Consider the following 21,956-nt stretch of genomic DNA (forward strand, 5'->3'; position numbering starts at 1 on the left):
ATCCAAAAGGGTTTAAATCTCTGCTCATACACGTGATTATCATTTTTTTTTTTCTCTCTCTCTCTCTCTTATTTTTTTTCTTTTTTTTTTTTCTGGGTTATTCTGGGAAAACTGCATGAGGCGAACAAAATCATCTGCTGTCCAGTGAATTCACTCGGAGAACTGCGAGTCTCTAAACTGTACTAAAATCAAATGAGGGTAATTCACTGGTTAACATTGACGTTATCGCTCTCAAATGCAATATTCGGTTTTTAATTGCGAGTCAGCACTGAAGGATTACACCAGCGAAGGAGAGATAAAAATGCCTGTAAATGTTTTAGGGAGATTCGTTGTATCTCATTGCATGGCTCTGACAGAAAACGGGCAGCGACCACGGCATTTCTCTGCGCCCTTAATCCTCCGTCTTCACAGAAAAAAAACAAAAAAAAAGGAAGAGGAAGGTACATTTTGCGTGGCTAACTGCCAGTTGTGGCTTTGTTGCCTTAACAAAGGGGCTACAAGGCCACTTTCTGTCTCATAGAAACACACAGTCCTCACAAAGGACTCGCGGCATAAGAGATTAAGTGCTTTGGTTATGCAAGAAAATATGTTGTTCTCCTGCCAATTTTCCCAACAATTGAGTCATTTCTGATGAGCATCCGCTGACAGATTGGTTTTTATGATTACGTTCGTTTCTGCTTATGATTTCATAGTCAAGTCATTACATACGCACACGCACGAGGCAGGTTTAAATATAGGCATTTAATGACACAACATGAAAAAAAGAAAAGAAAAGAAAAAAAAAAAAGTCATTTACAAGGTAGCAAATAACAAGCACGTCAGTGCCGTAATGTGTGTATCGTTTACATCCGCTGTTCCTGGCATAATAAAGCATTACTTTGTGCGTAGTGCATCTACGGAGTTAAGTTTACACACAACAAGAGTGCCGTATTTGAGTGACACTAATCCCCAGAACTAGATAAAATGATAGACTAAACCGAGCACACACACAGACACACACACACACACACACACACACAAACGCCCTTGACCTAAATATTTACAAGATAACAATGATCACGTGAGCATTCTCTGTCGATGGTGAGAACGTTACTGAGGCACATATTTTTCAGTGTTTCGTGTGGGTGAAGGATAAAAAAAAGGAAAAAAAAAAGTGATTTCTCGAATATATATATAAAAAAAAAATCACCTTCTAATAAAACCACATGCTAAATGAATAGGTACCAAAAGAAAGACAGACATACCTGAAAGAATGCGTTTTAAGTATGAAACGGGAAGGGATACATTCCTATGCACATCATGATTAGCTATCAGTCCCTTTACACTGCTACGTTATCTTTTAACAGAAGTAGTACCCACAGCAAAACACACAGTTTTCCAATGCGGCAACCTTGAAACATTCTACGAAGCTCTAAAATGCCCAAAATGTACCCATAAAAATGAGAATCAGAAATGATTTGGCTAGTCTATTCCATATATTTATTGCATGTATCAAAAGCTTCAGAGTCACATACTGTATTCACACGTTAAAGTCTTATAACCCATGCTCGATCGATAGTGTTTGACCTCCGTGGTTGAGCAGAAATAGCCACCCGGGGGGTCCAAAAAGGGTAAATGTTGACTCGGCTTGTGTTGGCAAGTGAAGACGAAAGTGAGCACGTTAGTACAATATGACTGATTTCACAAGCACCTGGTATGAAAACGTGATGAATGTGCCAAACTCGAACTGTCTTCACGTGTTACGACCCAAAAATACAACTTCTTGTAATTACATGCTACATAAAAAAAGAAACAAAAAAAAAAAGAAAGCTTTGCCAGGGAAGTATTTACTTATTCAAAGTACGAGTGGTTGCGAACAAATGAACAGCATCCATGACACAGCTCTGCCTACAATTTGTTGTTTCTATTCCCGGATCATGAGATATTCATTAGTTAGATAACACGGCCAAAAGGTTGCTGAGATGTAACTTTCGCCTCTGAAATTAGAAGAGGACTTACACAAGTGCAACAAACTGGCTGTGATTTGCCTCTCGAAGGCGCCTTCGAATAGACGTCTCTGTCATTCAAAGTTCCAGTGGCGGTCAATGGTGCAGAAAGAACTCGCAGTCAATTTTCGAGACCCCTTTTCACCTCTTCACTGGCTTTAGATAAGTTTCATGGTAAACCTGCCACCATCACCTCCATCCCCTCCTCCTCCGCCCATGGAAGACCGAGGAACAAAGTCAATAGTCGCCGTGTGCTTGATTTGACCTTTGCTCTGGCTCCAGAAAAACATGAAGACAAAACAGATGGCCACTGAGCTGAGGAAAGACAGGAAGCCCATGGTGGTGGCGATGATCAGGGTCTTCGCGTCAAATGGGTACGGCTTGGCCATTTGAGCGGAGGAGTTGGCAGCTTGGGGATTGGAAGGCTCCGCCCAGCTCTCCTCGGGGAAGTAAGGGATGGTTCGGTTACGCGGGAGCCCCTTTACGTACAGGCCGACAGTCAGGCTGTCGTTGCCGGCTGCGTTGCCTGCCAGGCATTGGTATGTGCCACTGTCCTGGACTTGGGCAAAACGCACCTCCAGAGTGCCGTTCAGTAAAACTCTGATTCTTCCCGTTGGAGAAACCACATTCTTATGGGATGAGATCCAGGTGATGGATGGGGATGGGTCTCCGTCGGCCTTGCAGGAAAAGAGAACCGTCGTGCCCTCCTCTACCCTCGCCTCCTGCGGCCTGCGGTCCTTGATGCGAGCGGGGCGGCAGGTGAACAGCCTCGGGAGCTCTTTCTCCGAGAAGTCTCTGAACTCGCGCTGTTTCACCGCATCGGGAGAGGAACAGGTGGGCTGATAGCCATCAAAGTTCAAGCGCAGCCTGCGACGGACCACCCAGAGAAGTCGACAGTCGCACGCGAGGGGATTCCCGTCTAACCGCAACACTTGAAGGTTCCCAACAGAGTGGAAGGTGCTCTCCTCCAAAGTAGCGAGCTGATTGGACGTCACGTTGAGCATACGGAAGTAGGCCAGTCCCTTGAACGCTCCCGGCTCTATTCGCAGCAGGTTCCCCCCAGCTAGGTGCAACTCCTGGAGTCTCAGGAGGTCCCCGAGCAGGTTGCCCTGGATAACGGCGATGGGGTTGTAGGACAGGTCCAGGTAGCGTAGATACACGAGGTGACGAAGCGCCGAGTAAGGAACCACGCTTAGGTTGCAGCTGCTGATGACGAGCGAGGTCAAATTAAGACCGATCAGGCTGTTGCCAGCCATGGTGTCCAGCGCCGGCCAGTTCGCGATCATGAGGCTGCGCAGGCGGTGGAGCCGTCGGAAAGCGTTGTTGGGTAGCGCGGTGATGGTGAGACGGAGCATGCGAAGACGCGTCAGGCTCTGGAGCTGGGACAACGCCTCGGTGGGGATGGAGGTCAGGTTGCTGCGGTCCAAGTTGAGCTCCTGCAGATTCTGCAGACCGACGAAAGCCCGCTGGGAGATGAAGACCAAGTCGTTCTCTCCAGCTTCCAGCGTTTGCAGGTTCCCCATTTCTTTAAAGGTGTAGTCCAGGAAGACCAGAATCTCATTCTGGCTCAAATCCAGAAAGCGCAGACTGGACAGGCCGGAAAACACCCCGACGGGGATGATCTTGAGACGGTTGTTCTTAATCCGAAGTGTCCTGAGATTCTGAAGGCCCTGGAAGGCCTCCACCTCAATCATGGAGATAAAATTATCACTGAAGTCCAACTCTTGAAGTTGCAGGAGGCCTGAGAACTGGCGGCGTCCCACAGTCTTAATCTTGTTGTGGGATAAATCCAAACGTCTGGCATCGCTGGAAAAGCCCTCTGGCACTGCATTTAAATGTTTGCCGGAGCAGATCACTTCTTTGGCCTCGGGTCGACACACACAGCGTGGAGGACAACCTCCAGCGGATACACCCAGTCCAAACTGGAGCAGGATGCTCCACGCGCCCCATCGGACAACTGACTCCACGAACATCTTACCTCCTGCCTGGAAAGAGACACAGACGATTAACGACTTCGACATTTGATACGATGGCATTGCGTTTGCAGTAGTTTGTCAAAACAAATACCAGTCAAAGCATTGTTGTACTTCATTTAAGCATTAACTTGTGTTGAGACGTACCTTTTTAGTCTTGGAGTGCCGATTTTCATAACCAGTGGCAGTCAAGTTGGAATCAGACTTGAGTTAAGTCCTCTGTAGAGATGTTTTTCTGTCAATAACATGCCCTTTAGAGTGGCCTAGACAGAACACAGAGACAGAGAAAACAAGTCTTAACAAAATAGAGAAATATGGCTTTAAGGGCAGAGATTAGTTTAACATCCCCAAAAAACATAACTCTTCTCCTTCAGCTTTGAAGCCACGTACCCACAGGACGAGTGAGTAAGAGCTTCTCATAAGTTTCAGCTTTTCTTAAAATAGACATAAGAACTGTTAACCCCCCCCCCCCCCCCCCCCCGTCCATCTCATCAGGCTGCTGTTCCCACTAATGGAAAAACCAGGACAAACCAGATGGATTAAAAACCAGCACAAATACAAGTTTTCTGAGCAGGCTGTCCTGCTCTGGGTGTTAAATGATTCATTTTGTAGCAGCTTGCTGCATGCTGAAAAGTGACCGGGCTCCCAATGTGGATCTTAAATGAAGCGAAGACAACAAAAAAAAAATTCAGTTTTTTTGAGCTTTCTCTTTGCTTAGTCAGTAAACACGAAACCAATCCGGCCCGACAAAAGAAAACTAACCTGTGACATTATTTCAAGTCCCGTCAATGACTATGTCCCTTCGTATATTTTTTTTCTTAGAAATCCGTCATTCGGTATGAGGAAGAACAAAGTGGAAAGGACCCATTTTAAATGGCAGAGTTTGCCCAATGTGAAGCAGATGCGGCAGCTATTGAGACCGACCTCCATCTCCGTGTCACAGACAACAAAATCCCTACTTAACCGATTATCAAAGAATACATCTCACTTTTCATTCAGGACATTTTATCTTCCCAGAGACTGGAAACGTACCATTAAGAGCACTTAACACCCCGGAAGTGTCCACACATGATCTGCCCTAAAAAAAAATATATATATATTTATATATATATATATATATTTATATATATATTTTTTAAAAGTATTAGTGCGCCCAGCCTCGCACGACGCCTCTGACAGAGCAGATGAGGCCTCGGTGAGATGAGCGCTCTCCCCCCTGGGCGAGGCATCTGGGTTTAAAACCAACTCTAACAGCAGTCGTCGCCAGCAACAGGCTGAGAGCGACACAGATTCTGTGAATGCAGTTTGTTTAAAGATCAAATCAGCAGTGGAGTACAACTTTTAAGAATTATCACAAAAATGCTGACGAGGAGTAAAAATGTCGACTCTATAAGGCTTGTTTAAGGATCTAATAGTTCTTATTCAAATGCGGGGTTGGGGATACTTTGTACATTGATATTATTATTGTACAGTATATATTGTATGCTCCAAGACAACTTTGTAATTTTGGGCAACTCATTGTTAATCAGAGCTGTCATGTTTTTTTTTTTTAATCGATATTTTAGAATTGCTGTATGGAGAAAGCTCTAAGTGCAGTTATTTCTATGTAGGATTCTGTTTCCAGATTCCCAAAAATAAATGGATTAATGAAATAGTTTGGTTTTTTTTACATAAGAATATTGCCTCAGGTTGACAGACAAATTTGCTTTAATAACCGACATGAATGGAAAGCATATTATGAATAACAGTTATATTAATTCACTCATCTGAATTGAGAAAACTTTTTTTCCATACTGGTTGAATATTATCAACAGTTTTGTTTTTTTCAGAGGGAAATACTGTCATAATACAATGATTTCAAATGTTTTAGAAAATAAAACAAGTAAGGGTACAATTCAAGTCGAAAAATGTACTCCAAACTAAATCAAATTCAACACCAAGGTCAAAACCTATATTTTAAAACAAACAGCAATGTTACAGAATGAAAACCTGCAAACTGACGGGGACCAGAGTCCAAAAAGAGGCCCGCTGATTATAAAACGCTGCCCGGGTGAAATATTACATAATTACATTATTCTGCCACTGTCTGGCCTTGCCAGTTGAATAAAACAGTGCTGGGACAGAATGTGATGTAAATTATGTATTTCCTTTCCAACACTCCGACCTGCTGCGGTACGTGCAACGAAGCTAACTAACTCCAAAAGAAAAGAAAAAGAAACAACTCTTCAACACAACACAGCTGCACAGAAACCTCCAACCCCCCCCCACCCCCCTCCAAAAAAACAAAAAAAAAACAAACCGTGAACGACACTCCAACGGCAAAGTTTCCCCGTTTCGTAACAAACAGAGATACTATATATACGGCACGAAACTACAATCCGAAACACATCCAAACTGAGTCTAACCTGCGGCAGCTGCAGCTCCTCACTCTTCACCATCAGACGGTTTCCAGAGTGAGGGGGGTGGGGGGGTGGGGCGGGGGACCCGCCCTCGCTGCAGCCTCTCCGATGAGTGCCAGAGTGGCCGACAGTCCCAGAGCTGCACGGTCTTTGTCTCATCCCCGCTCTTCATGCAAAGCTGCTCTTATACTGGCTGGCTGGCTGGGAAGCGCTGACTCACAGCCCAACACTCGCTCGCTCTTAAACTCCCAGGACTCCTGTTAGACCGATATATCAGAGCGCAGACGCGCCAGGAACACGCCGATGTCCTCGCCCCCTTTTTTTTTGGTGAAATCCTGGACTTCAGTTAAGAGTTGGTCAGGGGCCACGACTACAGCTCAAAAACACTGTATTCAATTCTGACTTTTATGCATTCATTTCTAGTTGTTGTTGTTTTTTTTTACATTTTAATTCTTTATTTTTAAGATTTGACCTTTTCAATATTGAACTTTTCTCACAATGACATAGTGGCGCCTTAAAGAACTTCGTAATTTATTGACAAAATGTATTCCTCTACGATCCAGCGTGAGTTTTATTGTCCTGTAGTCGTCTCGCTGCTCTCAGACAACTTGTTGAACTTCTCTCCTGCTCGGAAAACAACAATAAAACCGATTGACAGCAACAAATATCGGCTTTTTAGAAGTAATATTAGTCTCCTTTCTCAGATCTGTGTGTAGTACATGGTGGGGGGGGATCAAAATGTAAACGTGTTGAACCCTCCCCCCCACCTCATCTCACCCTCCCCTGAGCTCAGTCATGAGAGACAGAGACTGGCAGGTGTGTGATATCTCAGGCGGGGTACGGCTGTCAGTTGCTGAGCCCTTCCAGCCAATGTGGGGTGGGGTGTGTTGGGGGGGGGTTCGGAGGGGGGGGGGGGGTCGGCATCACTCCTCCCCTGCACTCTCCCCGCGCACATCATAAAAGCCGCAGTCCAGGCAAAGGTCGCGACCCCTGGAGTCACAGCCGGGACTGACCCCATCCATCAAGTCAGAAAGAGGGGGAATAAATGCGTTTGTAATTTCGCCATCTATTTCTCGCCCTGCGTGGAGCGCGGTCACATGAGTGTCGCGTTACGGCGTTAGTTATCTAAACTATTTTCTATTACGCAGAGCCGCTTGTTGTTTCTATTAATGATACGCTCTCCGATTAGAGCGGACAACAGTCACTTCAAGGGCTGTTACTGCTGTTGTTTAAGACTCCTGACGTACATAAAACTCCAACGTGGCACCTCCAGTAATTTAATACAAACCTGCTTTATGTCAAATAAACAGGAATCTATTTAACAATAGAAGGAATAACACAGTATACCCCTATTTCCAGGGAACTCCCTGTAGTATGTGTATTACTCTGTAGTTTCCACACACACCGACACACTGAATATTTACTATTATTTCATAACTCACAGTTGGTCATTGTAAAATAATTTCATAAAGTTTAAGATTTAAATAATACACTTTCTTAAAAATACACTAAATCGTCATTGTGGTCTTTGTGCAGTGTCCAAATAAATGTAAGTTATAATTGGTTATATATATATAACTGATCATTTTACACAAATACACTAAATTACAAATATGTTTTCATTTTTACAATCTGTATAAAAAAAAAAAGTGACCATTGTGATATTGTTTGTTACTGTGAGGATCTTATTCTATTTTTTTTAGCCCCGGTATTGTGAAATCACACTGTTAATTACTAGTAATCACACTGGTTCTTGTTTTTTTTTCACCCCTGCTGGTAATCTTTTAGAAGTAGTGTTATTTTTTCTGTTTCATTCATTGTAATAATTATGTTTTTTTGATTAGCCATCTCTAAGTGCAGTTGCAGAAGTGACGTTGTTTGCTGTCACATTAGTTCAGTCTTATTCAATTTCCCAGCCGTGCACACCGAAATCACACAATTACTGTGATATCTTGGCCTCTCACTTCTTCTTTTTCCTGCAGTTATTTTCCGAGAAGACTTTTTCTGTGAAATTCAATTGAATAACGACGCCGTTTGATTGCTTTGCAAAGTAATTCCATCCGGTTGCTACTCGGGTTTGCGTCCTTTGCCAAAGTCTGGCCAAATACCGCAAAGCCAGATTGACCGGTATGACGCTTGCCACATTACGTCCCTGGTAAAAACCTATTTGCAAAAAAAAAAAAAAAAAAAAATCCTAAAACCAAACAGGGGACCAGCTCTTCCCTGAGCGACCGATCTTAACGCCGACATTCAAACAACACCGAAGCCAGCGGGATCGTCTGTAACTTCCCCTCGGACGACCCTTTGGCAAGAGTCCCGCAGACTGTCGGGCGAACTCCCGCTGTCGCGTAATTGTTTGAAATAGTTCAACTTCCCCGGCCGTGTTCGGTTTGTCCTCGCTGCTCTGTCATCGGACAAAACTCATCAAGCCGCTCAGCTTGGGCCCCTTATCGCCTTACATCAATCTGTGACCAGTTCAAATTAGGACCTTCTCCGGTGACTGAACGCAGCGGCGGATTTAGTCATTACTTGGCTCTCCGAAGTTGCTTTACACCCCCCCGTGGTTATGATAATCAAACTATTAGTGTAATAAAAAAAATGAAAAAAAACAACAACACACAATCACGACATTAATTAATTGGGCGTCGTATCAGCGTTTTTTTTCCTTGTGGAGGATGGTCACCAAAGTCTTTTTTTTTTATGTATATATACATATACATATATATATATCAACGCGTGTCGTGTTTGCTCTCCAAAATTGCTCAAATCAGCAACTTTGCTCCGGTGAAACATTTTTGCTTGTTCATCTGATTTAACTGCAAACACGATCATTTTCTTCCCGGGATCACATTCAACAAAGCGCCACCGCGAACAACGACTCCTATCATTATCTTGCTGTAACGCCGCCAGAAGCAAGAAAGGAGGGGTGTGAGGTGAGGGGGAGGGGACGATTGTCAATTAACTTGAACTCATCTTCTCGCCCCCGCATTATGGCTTCATTCATTTTTTTTTTTTGACGGGAAAGTCGCCGTCGGTGCTCGGCTCTTTTTAAGTTTCACCCGATCCGCCGCCTCCCGACGCTTCGACCTCTCCCCGTTACTTAGACAAATCGCAGCGAAATGTGAAAAAAAACAACAAAAAAAAAAACCCGGTGACAGACAGCGAGCAATTATCGAGATGATGGCTCCGGGGCGAAAAACGTTCGTCGGGACGGGTGCATGAAACCGTGAACGTGATCTCGCGCGGTTTCCCATCGGACGGCATCGTCCCTGTCGTTCGGGAGTTTCGGACGCCCCCCCCCCCCCAAAAAAAAAGAGCGAATCTCAGCGCCGAGCGACTCCCGTCTGACAGGAGGCGCGACCTGAGCCCGGCTGGGTTTTTTTTTCTGACACTTATTTCTGACACTCGCAGCTATTTTTAGCTCGTCACAGTGAGAAAGACAAGAGCCTGCATGGCTCAAATCCCCAATTAAAGCGGCTGGGGCAGAACAACAGCGCGAGGATCACAGAGCATGAGATCGTGCCTTTGCACTGTGTGTTTTCTGTGTGTGTGTGTGTGTGTGTGTGTGTGTGTGTGTGTGTGTGTGTCTGCTGGAGTTTGTTAAAAGTGTGTTTGACTGCTGCGGTGGTGAAGGAGTTGTGAGTGTGTGTGCTAGTTTTTTTTTTAGTTTTTTTACAGCTTCTGGCACCCGCTGCAGTGTGACGGCCCCCCCCCCCCCCCGGGACCTCCGGCATGCAAGCAGCAAATATTAAAAGGTTCGCTGGCAGAACAGCTGTCGGGTGCAAAGCAGGAAAACAAAAAAAGTCTCCTGGTCTTTTCCCCCTTCGGGTTTTGCCTGGGACAGAGCTTGTAAACAAGATCGTGTCAGGAGCCACATCTGTGTTTAAATAAACAAAATGTCTGAAATACACAGAGGGGAAGAAAAAAACTAAAACAAAAAAAACAACAGAAAACTTGTCAGACCCCAGAAGGATGTACAGTTACAAAAAGCACAAACGGGAAGCAGCAGGCCGACGGTATCGCCGTCTTTGTGAATTCAGCGTCGATCCGGAGGTTTTCAAATGCGCCAAATGTTTCCGACATGATGTTGGTAAAAAATAGGTTTCAAATGATGCGCAAGATGTTAAAATATTTCCATTTAACAAACGTGAAAAACGCAAAATCTCTGCGTCAAAAAAAAAAAGACTACAAATCGATTATTAAAGGAGGAAACGGTGGCGCTCAGTGCAGAGATGGCGTTCGACTATTTCTCCCAGTTTAATCATAGCATAGATTTATTGAACTTCTTTTCTTTTCTTTTTTTTCGATGGCGGTTGCCACGGTTGCATTGGCTCACGTGTTCGACCAATCCACACGGACTTGCATGCAAACCAGTTACCCTAGAGTAGAGTAGAAGTAGTTTTAAAAAACAAAACAAAACAAAAAAAAAACTAGTATTTCACGCTGGTGTTTTAAGAATTGTGATTATTCAGTTCCTGCTGTGACGACGTAAAACAAAACAAAACAACAACAACAAAAAAGGGACATAAAAAAAAAAAAGCTCTTCGTTATCCTTTTAGCGGCAAACGTGTGAAAAGTCATTCATCGTCACAAAATGTTAAAAAGTGTTGAGGCGTTTTTAAAAAAATATTAAAACGTTTTGCATGTTTTAGTAGCAAAAACTCGATGAATGAAATGGGGGGGGGGGGAGGGGGGTGATCGGGGGCGTCCGTCGCTATCGCACAATCCAGCCCGCGGCGGTGGGACGTAATCTCTTCCCTACTTTATGTGTACATCAGCATAATCCTCGCGCCCGTTGCCAACATTTTACGGGACTGTGTGCTGGTCAAAGCAAACCCATTTCCAATTTGTTCAATGGCTGCGAGGAAAATCTAAAGACCCCCCCGAAACACCGCCGCAGCCGAGCGAGCTGCGGGTTCGCTTTGGCTGCGGTGTTTGAAATTGGCACGTTGGGGAGTAGAGATAAAAGTAAAATGTGCGCGAGTGTGGCTGCGAGCTTGTGCCTGCGACAAACAGGATTATATTAATTGTTTGCCTCTGTGCCTACACGTTGAAATATATTTATTTTATCTGAACATCATGGAGTGTACCAGTTTTCTTTTTTTTTTTTTTTTAATTTAGCTTATTTTGACAATTTCATTTGGAGTCCGGACATTTTTTTTTATTATTTTTTTTCTGCTTTATTTTCTTTCTGCTAATACCTGTTGCTTTATTCCCGTCACTCCGATTTTTACCACTAACGCAATGTGCTAAATGAAATTGGCTTGTCCTTTAATTATTCAGTGTTTCTCTCTCTGTTTTCTTTTAAATGGCTACTTCTCCTTCCTCCTCCTCCTCCCCCCCCCCCACCCTCCCCCACCCCATGCGAGCGGGCATCTCAGATGTATTTACAGGAAATGCCATGTCGATCTCTCGATATGTAATTTCAGAAATCTCTCGTTTGTCCTTCACATATTTCCACCACCGTTTGTCCCACCTCTTTCAAACTCGCCAAGTGTGTTGCCGGGGATCCGCGGTTCGTGCCTTTTGGACACGCGGTATTATTATTAATAGCGAACGTGGCAGCGCGTGTCCTGTCCCTCCTTCACAACGCGTTTAATGTCCATTAACGCTCATAAAAAAAGGCGACCGCAGGGGTTGCCCCGCTATTAAGACACCGAGGAGCAGCAGCTGAGCGCCTCACTTTCACTTTTACGCAAGCCACAAAAACAAAATGACATTTCTGCCGCGTATTTATCTGCCACCCGTCGGCCGACTGTTGTCGAGAAATCCACCCGGCGATACCGCGAGCCCCGAATCCTTACTGCCAAACGGGCTATTATCAACAGGCGCTGCGCCGGTTACGCCGACGTAAAGCTCGGGCGGAACGAAAAGGAGAGGATCGCATGCGAAAAACCTAAAAGCGATCGTAAGAGAGGAGACAGACAGAGCACGGGCGGGGTTTTTTTTGGTTTTTTTTTGAGTATCAACAGTGTGATAAGTGTTGGAAGTGGGTCACAGTGACGGATCCGCTCACGTCGGTCCTGTTCCAGACTGCGCGTTGGGTAAAGCACTCTGCTATAATTCCACATTCCGACAAGGAGACAGTTAAAGACTGCGTGCGACGTCATGCAAAGTGCACCGTCTGCAATATTAATAATAGCACAAATAAATGAGGGAAGGGAATTAGTCTCAGCGCAGTGCCTATGTGATGTGACAAATTAGGTCGTCTCAGCTACCAGAAGCGATGCATCGGAGCCTTCAACGGGCATCAGAGGGATGATGGGAGGTCACGCATTAAAGGGGAGCTGACTGATAGGAGGCGAGAGGGATCTTGACCTGGAGCAGGTCACATGTTGAACGCTGATTGTAAAACACTGAGGGCAACGCTCATACCGACTGTGCACTCGTAAAATCTGGCACAGCGGGCCGTGCGTTTAGCTGCTTGGTGACGAATTTCAAACGTGCGGCCTTGAGTTTCTATTATAGGAAAGAATCACAAAAAAAAAAAAAAAATGAAGGTCCCTCAGTCAAGTGGCGGGAGAAGTACTTAGATTCTGCGAATTTAAAAGGTAAGGATACTTGAAAAGAGAAAAAAGAAGGTTTGAAGTTGATTTTTCAGATCAAACAAAGTGGAAGAGAAGGAAATGCTCAGAAATATGGCAGAATAAAATTTTTTTAAAAAGTAGAAGAAATTTGAGGGAAGAAGTGATGGACAGAAAATGAGGGGGGGGGGGAAGACGTTGTCAAGGAAGGCGTTGTAGTTTATGTCAAACAAGGAAAGTAAACTTCTGATATGCTTGTTGTTCCCTAATGTTCATAATCCGGTCCGACACCGGACATTTGTCGGCAATGACTAAATCGTGTCTAAACTGAGCGGATTTTGCGTCCTCTGATGGTATTTGTCACATGTATTCTGCAATTTTGTCCAAAAAAAACCTGTGTAAAACGACTAAAAGGTCTCCAAAATCTCGACCACTTGCATTTTTCAAATCCACAGTTTAAAGGTGTAATTCAAAAAAATATCTTTGAAACAAAAGAACGACTAAATCACTATTGTTTTTGTCTTTTTTTTTCCCTTTTTCACAGAACTGGATAATCCCCCCCCCCTCAACTCCCCTTCCTGCTGTCCAGGTGGAGCGCTTCCTCTTTGGCACGGTTTACCCGCTTTGCGTGCTAATCTGACAGGGCCGCTCCAAAATCCCACCTGGTTTCCAGCCGGGCCCGGACCGGCCGGAGGGGCACGAACAAGACCAGAAAAAAAAAAAAAGGCGTCTGCGGTGGGCGTTCGGATCACGGCTTCCTGTTGCTGGCAGGTCGCAGACGTGATTACCAAGAGGCTGACGTGTCCATCGGGTGTTCGAGCGTCTTTGAAGGGAACGCCACTTCCGGAGGTATGTTGTTGATTTGCACTTTCGCTAAACATGCAACACGCGCTGCCATCATGTCCCACATAAACAACGGAGACCCAATGGGAAATGAATCATTCAATGAATTGAATCACAAGATTCGTCTACGTTGCCCTGCTTCGACAGACCCGGAATTGCAACCGTTAAATTCGGATGTGAATGTTTGTAATTTTTTTTTTTTTTTTTTTTTATGCGACTACAAAAGAAACTTAATAAATATCTATAAATGCTACGTCGGAGAGAGGAGCCCCGGGTGTTTCCACCCTGACGGTGACATGTCCATGTCCTCCGCCGCTCTCGGGCCTCTTGGATGCTCAATAATGCAACAGCTATTGTAGTTGTCGGGTCGAGTTACACGATTCGTCTAAAACGCTGCGCACGGAGTGTAAAACTGCCGGTAACCGTAGCAATGGTACTTTTCCTTCACGCTACAGTACGTCAACTTTCATTGGTGAGATCTTTTTTTATTTGTATTTAGGTTTTGCCCCTTTTTCTTCAAAACTTAGGCACCGCTATTCTGCTGGTGGCGATACCATGGTTCGAATTGAAGCCGGAGCAAAACCACTGCCTACATTTTTTTTTTTTTTTAAAACAGGTCTGCATTTACCAAAAATAGTTTTGCACTCTCCTCGCATTGAGGGAAGGTCCTCGTTGTTTACAGCCTGGTGAGTTTTTGGCACGCACCGCATACGGTAAATGGTGGTCAACGCCGATTGGCTAAATGCTGCTCCAGTAGTTTCAAAGTTTACCCGAGGTATTTGCCTATTCGGCTGCTTGGCCATATACCCATATATATTCACAGAGGGAATTTTAGGTCTGGTGATACCTGGCTGAGCGTGCCAATTTTACCCACCAGAGTCTCGGCAGGTGTTGAAAGCTCCGGGTGTGTAGAGTTCAAAATAAATGATGTTTCCAGATCTGGTTCTCTCTGGTCGAGGCGAGCAGCTAACTTTGGGCTACGTTTACAAAACAACAGACCTAAATCTTTTGCCAGACCGACAGCAGGTGAGTTGCATTGCTGGTAATGTTGGCCTCACCAGAAGAATATAATATCTGAGGTTCTGCTGCATTGGTTTGATCACATTTTCAAACCCCCATCGCAGGTCTGACTGTGTCATAAAACAGCGTTGCCAAATTGGAAGCCGCATGCTTTTAAACGGCTTTATGAACCGTGCAGGATGCAAAACCCTCTCTGCTTAAACCCTCGATAAAACTGAACTGAAAATTGAATTGGATGAGGGGAGAACTATTCAATGGCAAAACGCACCGAAGAGGTTTTGCGGTGGTGGAACGGCAGCGTTGGTACTTGTGCCTTTGCTGAGAGAGGACAACTGCGAGGCTGCGGAGGTCTCTTCGTTATAAAACGCTCGCACTTTGCTTTTTAATTATTGTTTTTTTGTATTATTATTATTTATTTATTTTTTTTATAAAGCATCTTAACAAATTGCCAATACTGTCATGCATGTGGAGGGAAATACTCCAGTACGAGGGCAGCAGCGACTGTAGGCGTGACAAGAATGACACAATCAGCTCTCCTCGTCTTTAAGTCACCTGCTTGTGTAACGGTGACATCATTGCAATAACTGCATTTAATTATTCTCCGAGTAAATTCCCGATTGGAGCGCGTTGAATAACTGCACTCTCCTCTTTTTTTTTTTTTTTTGCCTGCTGCATACTGAAAAGCCTTCCAGCCCAATGACCTTGGCTTAATGGGTATAGAAAAATGGACATGAGTAGATGAAATTATGATTGAACATACAGCCAGTTAATGGTGGCTTTTACATTTGTTATTCTAACTGTACAGTGTGCGATAGCTCTTCACTTTGTCCGACCTTCTGCCGGACAGGAAGTAATGTTTCCGATTGGTGATAGGATCAATCTGTCTGGACTGGGAAGAGGAATAAATGGCTTGGCTGCTTTAAAAAAAAATAAAGTTCAGTGAAAATCTAGTTCAGAGTTCGTGTTATCCGAACTCTAAAAGGCTAAAACCATTTATACCCAATGTCTGCACGCAAGGGTGGGTGCAAAAAAAAACAACAACAACAACAGAGGTCATGACCCTCTACTGGCCGCATCGCACTGCCGGCCTGATCTCTTTATCCCTTCAAAGACGTCATGTTCTGCGTGGCTTTGGACTCTTTGATGGCAATGAGTTGTACAAATAAAGAAACCTTCGCACGGCCTCGTCTTAGAAGACGTTCACCAGCTTCGTTGAACACAGTGATGGAAGAACTTCTTGACAGAGAAGTTCACACTCCACCGTGGCTTCACAACTAAACCATTAACTGCGTACAGTAGAAACCAGACAGGTGAAATGGAGTTTTAGTTGCTCTTCGAACATCCGAAGACCACTTTAAAGGATGCCGAGCCCCTTTTTTTTTTTTTTAATTCTTGTTTTGATGCATTTTCTTTCTCGGATCGCCTCCACGACCGGACGGACGACTTCTCGACACGTAGGGGCCAAAATGAGCGTTACGGGAGATCAGTTCTCATCGGCTTTAAAGCCACCGATAAAGGACAAAAAAAAAAATCCCATGCACGCTCGCCGCCTGACAGATAATCTATGAGTTGAAAGTAGATCAAAATCACCACAATCAGTAAAAAAAAAAAAAAAAAAAAAAAGAACCACACACACAACTAACAATGAGAGTGCCATGCCCTTTTTCATTTTCCTTCTCCTTCGCTCTCGCAATCTCTCAGGCTCTGTGTGGGGGGAGACGATCAAAACAGAAAAGCTGAAAGAAGTGGCTGCGCTTTGGTCCTTTAACCAGACTAGTATTCGTCCTCCTCCTCTTACCGTTTGAAAAAGCGTCTCGTTTGTGTGCCTTAACCCAGTTAGTTCTCCACTTTGCGGTCGCTTAATTTGCTCACAGACGAATAAACGAACAGAGTGAAAACTAGAAATGACGCACGCGTCGTTGGAAAAAGGAAAACACAACGCAAAAGAAAAACGTGCAGCCTGAAAGAAACGTTGTCGTACAGGACGTTTTTTTTTTTTTAATTTTATTTATTTTGTTTCTCATGGCTATAACACAAAGTCTGCTGCTGACACGAGGCCCTGGGCCGGTGACATTCAGCTTCCTCTATTCATGCCCCTCTCGTTTGCATTTCTCCAGTGGCAAGTGAACATCTGATCTTTTCTATTCATCTGCAAAAAGGACTTCAAAATAACCGTGTGGCCTGAATATTGCTTGTGTCGCACGGCGGGTTCAGAAGAAGTGCCGTGCAACACAGATTCTGCCCTGGATACATGCTTTTCATGTGCAAAGAAAAAAAAAAAAAAGCAGGTCCAGTGGAGACGCTGATGGAAAAGACAAACAAGTGGCAGAAAACCTAAAGTAAAAAAAAAATCTCAATTTTTTTTTTTTTTCTTCTTCTAAAAAGTACTGAATATAAGTGTGATGTTAATCAGACTGAAAATGTGGTGGGTGGATGTGAGGATGCTTTGTTCCAGGCTCAGATACACCTTCTCCCAGATTGCTGCCTCTTTGGCTAAGCCTGGTATTAAGGAGCTGCTGTTGGAAAGAAGTCAAAGCTGCAGTGAAATACTCACCCAAATGTCTCATTTTTCTTCTAGTGGGACGAGCTTGTGTATATGTGTGTGTATGATATGTGTGTATGGATTTTTTTTTTTGGAATACAGCTACAGCCGCTGGTGGATAGTCAACATAAAGAAAACACTATAAACAAAAATTTTAAAAAAAAAGATTCTTTGCAGTTCTTTAAGGCAGGCTGAGTCCTTAACACATTTAAAATGATGGAGAAACGCTGGGGCATATTATTGACTTTGAACATTATTTGCAAAAATTGACATTTAAAGCGAATAGAAAAATGAAATGGACAAAAAAAAAAAAAAATGTCTGATTTAATGTTTGTTTTTTTTCCAGACGAGGCTTTCACTTCTGCCTATCTGGGATTGTATTGGCAGTCATTAATATGTTATTGAAAGCCACTGGGTACTAATGAAAGGCTAATGTCATCTCGCAGCTTGATCATTTGAAAGTCCCGGGGCTTTGTATCAAAAATTCATGTTTGCCACTTCTTGTTTTGGATATTTATTCCTATTCCGAAAAAAAAACAACCTCAACATGTTTTGGTTTCGTGTTGCCAAAGGACAGTCCAGCCCAGTTTGAAGCTAGATGATCAACTGCCCAGGGGTCCCGGACCCTCGGGGGTCCCTAAATCCTGAGGTTTTCTGGAGTCTAATTTTGTCTACATATTTTATTAATCGCAAATTTGACAAATTTGCACCGCTGAAGTACAAAACAACTCTTGACTGGTCCTCCGTCTCCTTTTTGCGGTCCGGGTCTTGCAGAGGAACTCTGTTATTTTAGTTCATGTTGAGCTTATTTGTTGGAAAGTTTTGTTTTTAATTGAACTGCTTTCATTCTCTTCTGTGTGTGAAGTAATGAACAGACAGAAAGCCTCAGACGGAGGTAGTCGTGTTCCCTAATGAACAAACTGTGAGGTGGCAACAAACTACTTCTTATTGATACTCATTTGGTCGTCATGGTAAAAAAATAAGTGATAATTTGCCATCTTTACTCCTTGAAGCCCAAATTAAAAATAATAGTAATACCAGTTACTGTGTGCTTTGTCGGATCTGCTGTCAAATGTGCAAAAATATGGAGTTTACTTCCTAGAAAACTATGAAAAGTAGGAAATATTCAAGTTCATGTTTTGCATATTTACTTGAAAAATGGTTAAAATGATTAACGGAATATCATTTTTGTCAGTCAACCAATCACTTTACAGACTATAGACACTGTTTTATATGCTGGATTACCCTATAACAAGCCCTTTTGCCCACAAGCCGACCGCTGCCTGCGTTTCCATTGGTGGAGAGAGTTAATGTAGAAAAGGCACTGAAGAACTACTGACATCACATCAAATTGATAAGTAGATGTTGAAAAAACAAAATCATGTGGGAGACTCTTCACCATGTAAAAAAAAAAATAGATTTTCTGGACTCTACCAGCGAGCCTTTTTCTGTCACTGTGATCGAAGCTGTTACTTCAAATCTTTCGAGCTAACTTCACCCGAAACCCTCGCCCGAGATTTCAATCTCCACGTCCTGAGTCCGTTCCAGTGCCAGGAAGACCTTTTTTTTTTAATGCTCGAAACAGCGTTGGAAATTTACAAAACTCGTAGGCGCAAAAACAAACCCGCGCAATGCGCACGAAACCGTGCGGCTTGCAGAACTTTTTTAAGTTTCCAAAAAGTATGAAACGGCGAACTTTTCACCTGCCAAACCGCCAAAAAAACAAACCAGATCGACGCACTGACAAACCGCCGCGTCAGCGTACGAGCTAAATCGCGCTAATCGCCCGAAGGTCTCGATGCAGATTTTCTAGCGCTGAGGCTACGCAGGCCAAGCAAAGAAACCACTTAAAGACTTGTCATATACTTCTTCGCCTCGAGGCTGAAATCAATTGAGGTCTGGAGCGGCTGCCCAATATAACAGTCCAGATAAATCATCCCCCCCCTAACAAGGAGACTGACATACTTCCTGTGCATAAAATGCCCTCTGATTAAATTGCCCATTTGGCAGAATCCCAAGCGTCCAAATCCTTGGTTCTCCCTTGATGGCGATCTGCTCCTCCTGAGCCGCAAACCGACGTGATGCGTGTCCTCATTAGGACAGGAGCAGAGGACGAGAGTGTTTTTTTTTTGTTTTTTTTTTCCGCTTACCCCTCTGCACCTTCACTGAAAAGTGCTGATCCCGGCTTATGTCACGACCGCAGGTGAGGCGAGAATCCAAAAAAAAAATCCGACACACACGATGGACGAGCCAAGTTTTGGAAAACGATACAGTTTTGGGTGACAAACGGCAGTTTGATCAGATTTTAAAGTGACAGTAAAGCATCGTGATTTCAACACACACACACACACACACACACACACACAAACACACACACACACACACACACACACACACCGTCCCAGGGCGAAATGAGGCTGCCGTCTGTAATCCTGCAGTTAAAACACAGTCTGCTGTAGCCCAATTCTTTTTTCTTTTTTTTTTTTAGCTTTATAGAACAAACTATCCCGAGGATTACTGCTCCCGGACGGTGTAACTCCACAACAAAAAGACAGATGTACACAAACAACAAAGCAGCTGAACGTGAAAGCATTAGTAGTGGCACGTTTTTTTTTTTTTTTTTGTTTTGTTTTTTTTTTTCTCTAGGCTTTTAGGAAAAATAGTTTCAGACGATTTAATACAAATAAAAAAAAATCGTACGGGGAAGAGCATTTATATGGGTCAGTGTTTTAAACTCGGCCCCAAAACGACACACGATGACGAATGTTTACGGACATTACAAGAGTGTTGTGGGCTTTTTTTTTTTTTCTTTTTTTTTTTTATGAATGGATTCAGAAGACCTTTAACTTCAAAATAGGTCGACAACAACACCGGCAAACAAAAATAACAAATAACTTTGCTTCAGACATTTTAACCATTATAAATCAAATAAACCAACAACTTCTTCCTTTTTTTTTTCTGTCTTTTTGTCCATTAGTTGTAATTCAAATTTGGCTCGATCTTGACTAAATATAGGGGAAAATTTTGCATTTATCCTGCAACCTGTTTTGTGTGACACCACAGGAAATGATGCAGCCGAAGTTGGAAGAAAAAAAAATTTAAAAAAATAAAATACGACCTCGACGTGGATGTTCTGGGCGCCGTTAACCACTAATGGGATATTTAAGCACTGTGATCCCGCAAAATAAACGAGGAACACTGTAAAGTCTATATTGACTCGTTGGAGTACTAAATTCAATTAAATAACCGTAGTTTAGCCTATTAAAGAAATCGTACATGAACAATAACAGCTTCAGGTTCAACAACAAGGAAAACTGTTCAAAATCCGAAAAAAAAAAGAAAAAAAAAAAGTTTGGGGATTTAAAAAAAAAAAAAATAAAGTATTTGTGGATGAAACTCACCAGCGGAGGCTTTTCAGAGAAGCAATCATCGCATCAAAGGCTTCCCTGCTTTCACACTCATCGCCCTCGTCCAGCAGAAAGACATGTTCCTCTCTGTTCAGGACACTTTCCCCTCTTTTCTGTCTGCGTTCAAACCACACTTCCCCAACACCGGTCACGCCGGAGTCGCGCAATTCACTTCGCCCTCCTTCTTCGTTAATTTCCTCTTTTTTTTTCTTTTCTTTTCTTTTTTTCCGACTGCCGAACACCTCGGGGAGTTCTCGGATAATTGCGCTACTAAAATAATGTAGGTCGTCTCCGCGTGTGTCTGTCTTGTTGTGTGCCGCCGCTGCGCTCCGAGCGCGGCGGTGGCGGTGCTGCTGGTGCTGCTGATGATGATGATGATGATGATGCTGCTGCTGCTGCTGCGCCCTCCGTTATCTTCATCCCTCCTCTCAGCTGGAACAAAAGTCCTCGCATATTTAAGGCTGGATCCGCGCCGTGCGTCTGGGGCCGTAATACCGCAAATCCCCCCTCCCCTCCCCTCCCACCTCCCCTCCACGTAACGAGTAGTAGTAACGTCCCTTGCTGATAAATACTTGAAAACGTATTGATCAGACTTTCAGCGAGTGGCGCAGGGAAATCTTGAAATGTGCAGTCAATGGAATTGGACTACATTTAATCTAATGCAATAGGTTTTTTTTTTGCAGTAGTTTTACTTTCTCACACTGGTTTCCAAAGCTGCATATCTGTGGCTCTACTGGTTAATACGATTTTATACACGACCCAGGTTTCCCAGAAAAAAAACTGAACGAACCGGCAGCAGTTTGACCATCATATCTTCTTCACATTACAACTTGAACAGAAACCTTTGTATTTTAATGAAAACAAAACAAACTGGGGAAAAAAACAGTTGACATTTCTGTAATCTATATCCCTATTTTTTTTTTTTTCCTGGTCTTTGGAGAGCAAGGATGCATTGCATATTTATTGTAAAGGATTTCTGGAAGGTTATACCGCTTTAACCTCACTGGAACATTGAAAAGAGATCAATTTAACATATCCAAGGAACTGCAGGAGAAATGTTACCTAACCTTACGGATGTATACTAAAATTCGAGCTATAAGGCATATTCAGGATGAATGCTTTTGATACATGCTGTATATCTTATTGCTAATCATGTATATTAATGGTGAGTTCATGAGCAACAGTGAAGTGGGAATGTTTTGGCTTCAGTGTGGGAGAAAACATGTCGAACTGAGTAAATCCCACGAGGAAAAGGGGGGACGT

At 43.5% G+C, this 21,956-nt stretch overlaps 1 protein-coding gene across 2 annotated transcripts; it reads right to left on the bottom strand.

The window, feature by feature from the left end:
* Positions 1 to 726: 726 nt before the first annotated feature.
* Positions 727 to 21,083, bottom strand: lingo4b (leucine rich repeat and Ig domain containing 4b). 2 transcript variants are annotated; one of them, XM_069175033.1, is made up of 3 exons: positions 20,688 to 21,083; positions 4,106 to 4,221; positions 727 to 3,970 (listed from the first exon to the last, which is right to left on the bottom strand). In XM_069175033.1, the coding sequence occupies exon 3, from the start codon at positions 3,956 to 3,958 to the stop codon at positions 2,144 to 2,146; it is 1,815 nt and encodes a 604-aa protein (XP_069031134.1). In that variant the 5' UTR covers positions 3,959 to 3,970; positions 4,106 to 4,221; positions 20,688 to 21,083; the 3' UTR covers positions 727 to 2,143. The 2 variants fall into 2 exon arrangements, with proteins under 2 accessions (XP_069031134.1, XP_069031136.1); XM_069175035.1 differs by lacking the exon at positions 20,688 to 21,083 and adding an exon at positions 6,364 to 6,509.
* Between the last annotated feature and the right edge of the window lie 873 nt (positions 21,084 to 21,956).

The sequence above is a fragment of the Embiotoca jacksoni genome, unplaced genomic scaffold (assembly GCF_022577435.1).
Source record: "Embiotoca jacksoni isolate LCO1_2020_lvr unplaced genomic scaffold, fEmbJac1.0.p SCAF_63, whole genome shotgun sequence".
NCBI classification, from domain to species: Eukaryota; Metazoa; Chordata; class Actinopteri; family Embiotocidae; genus Embiotoca; species Embiotoca jacksoni.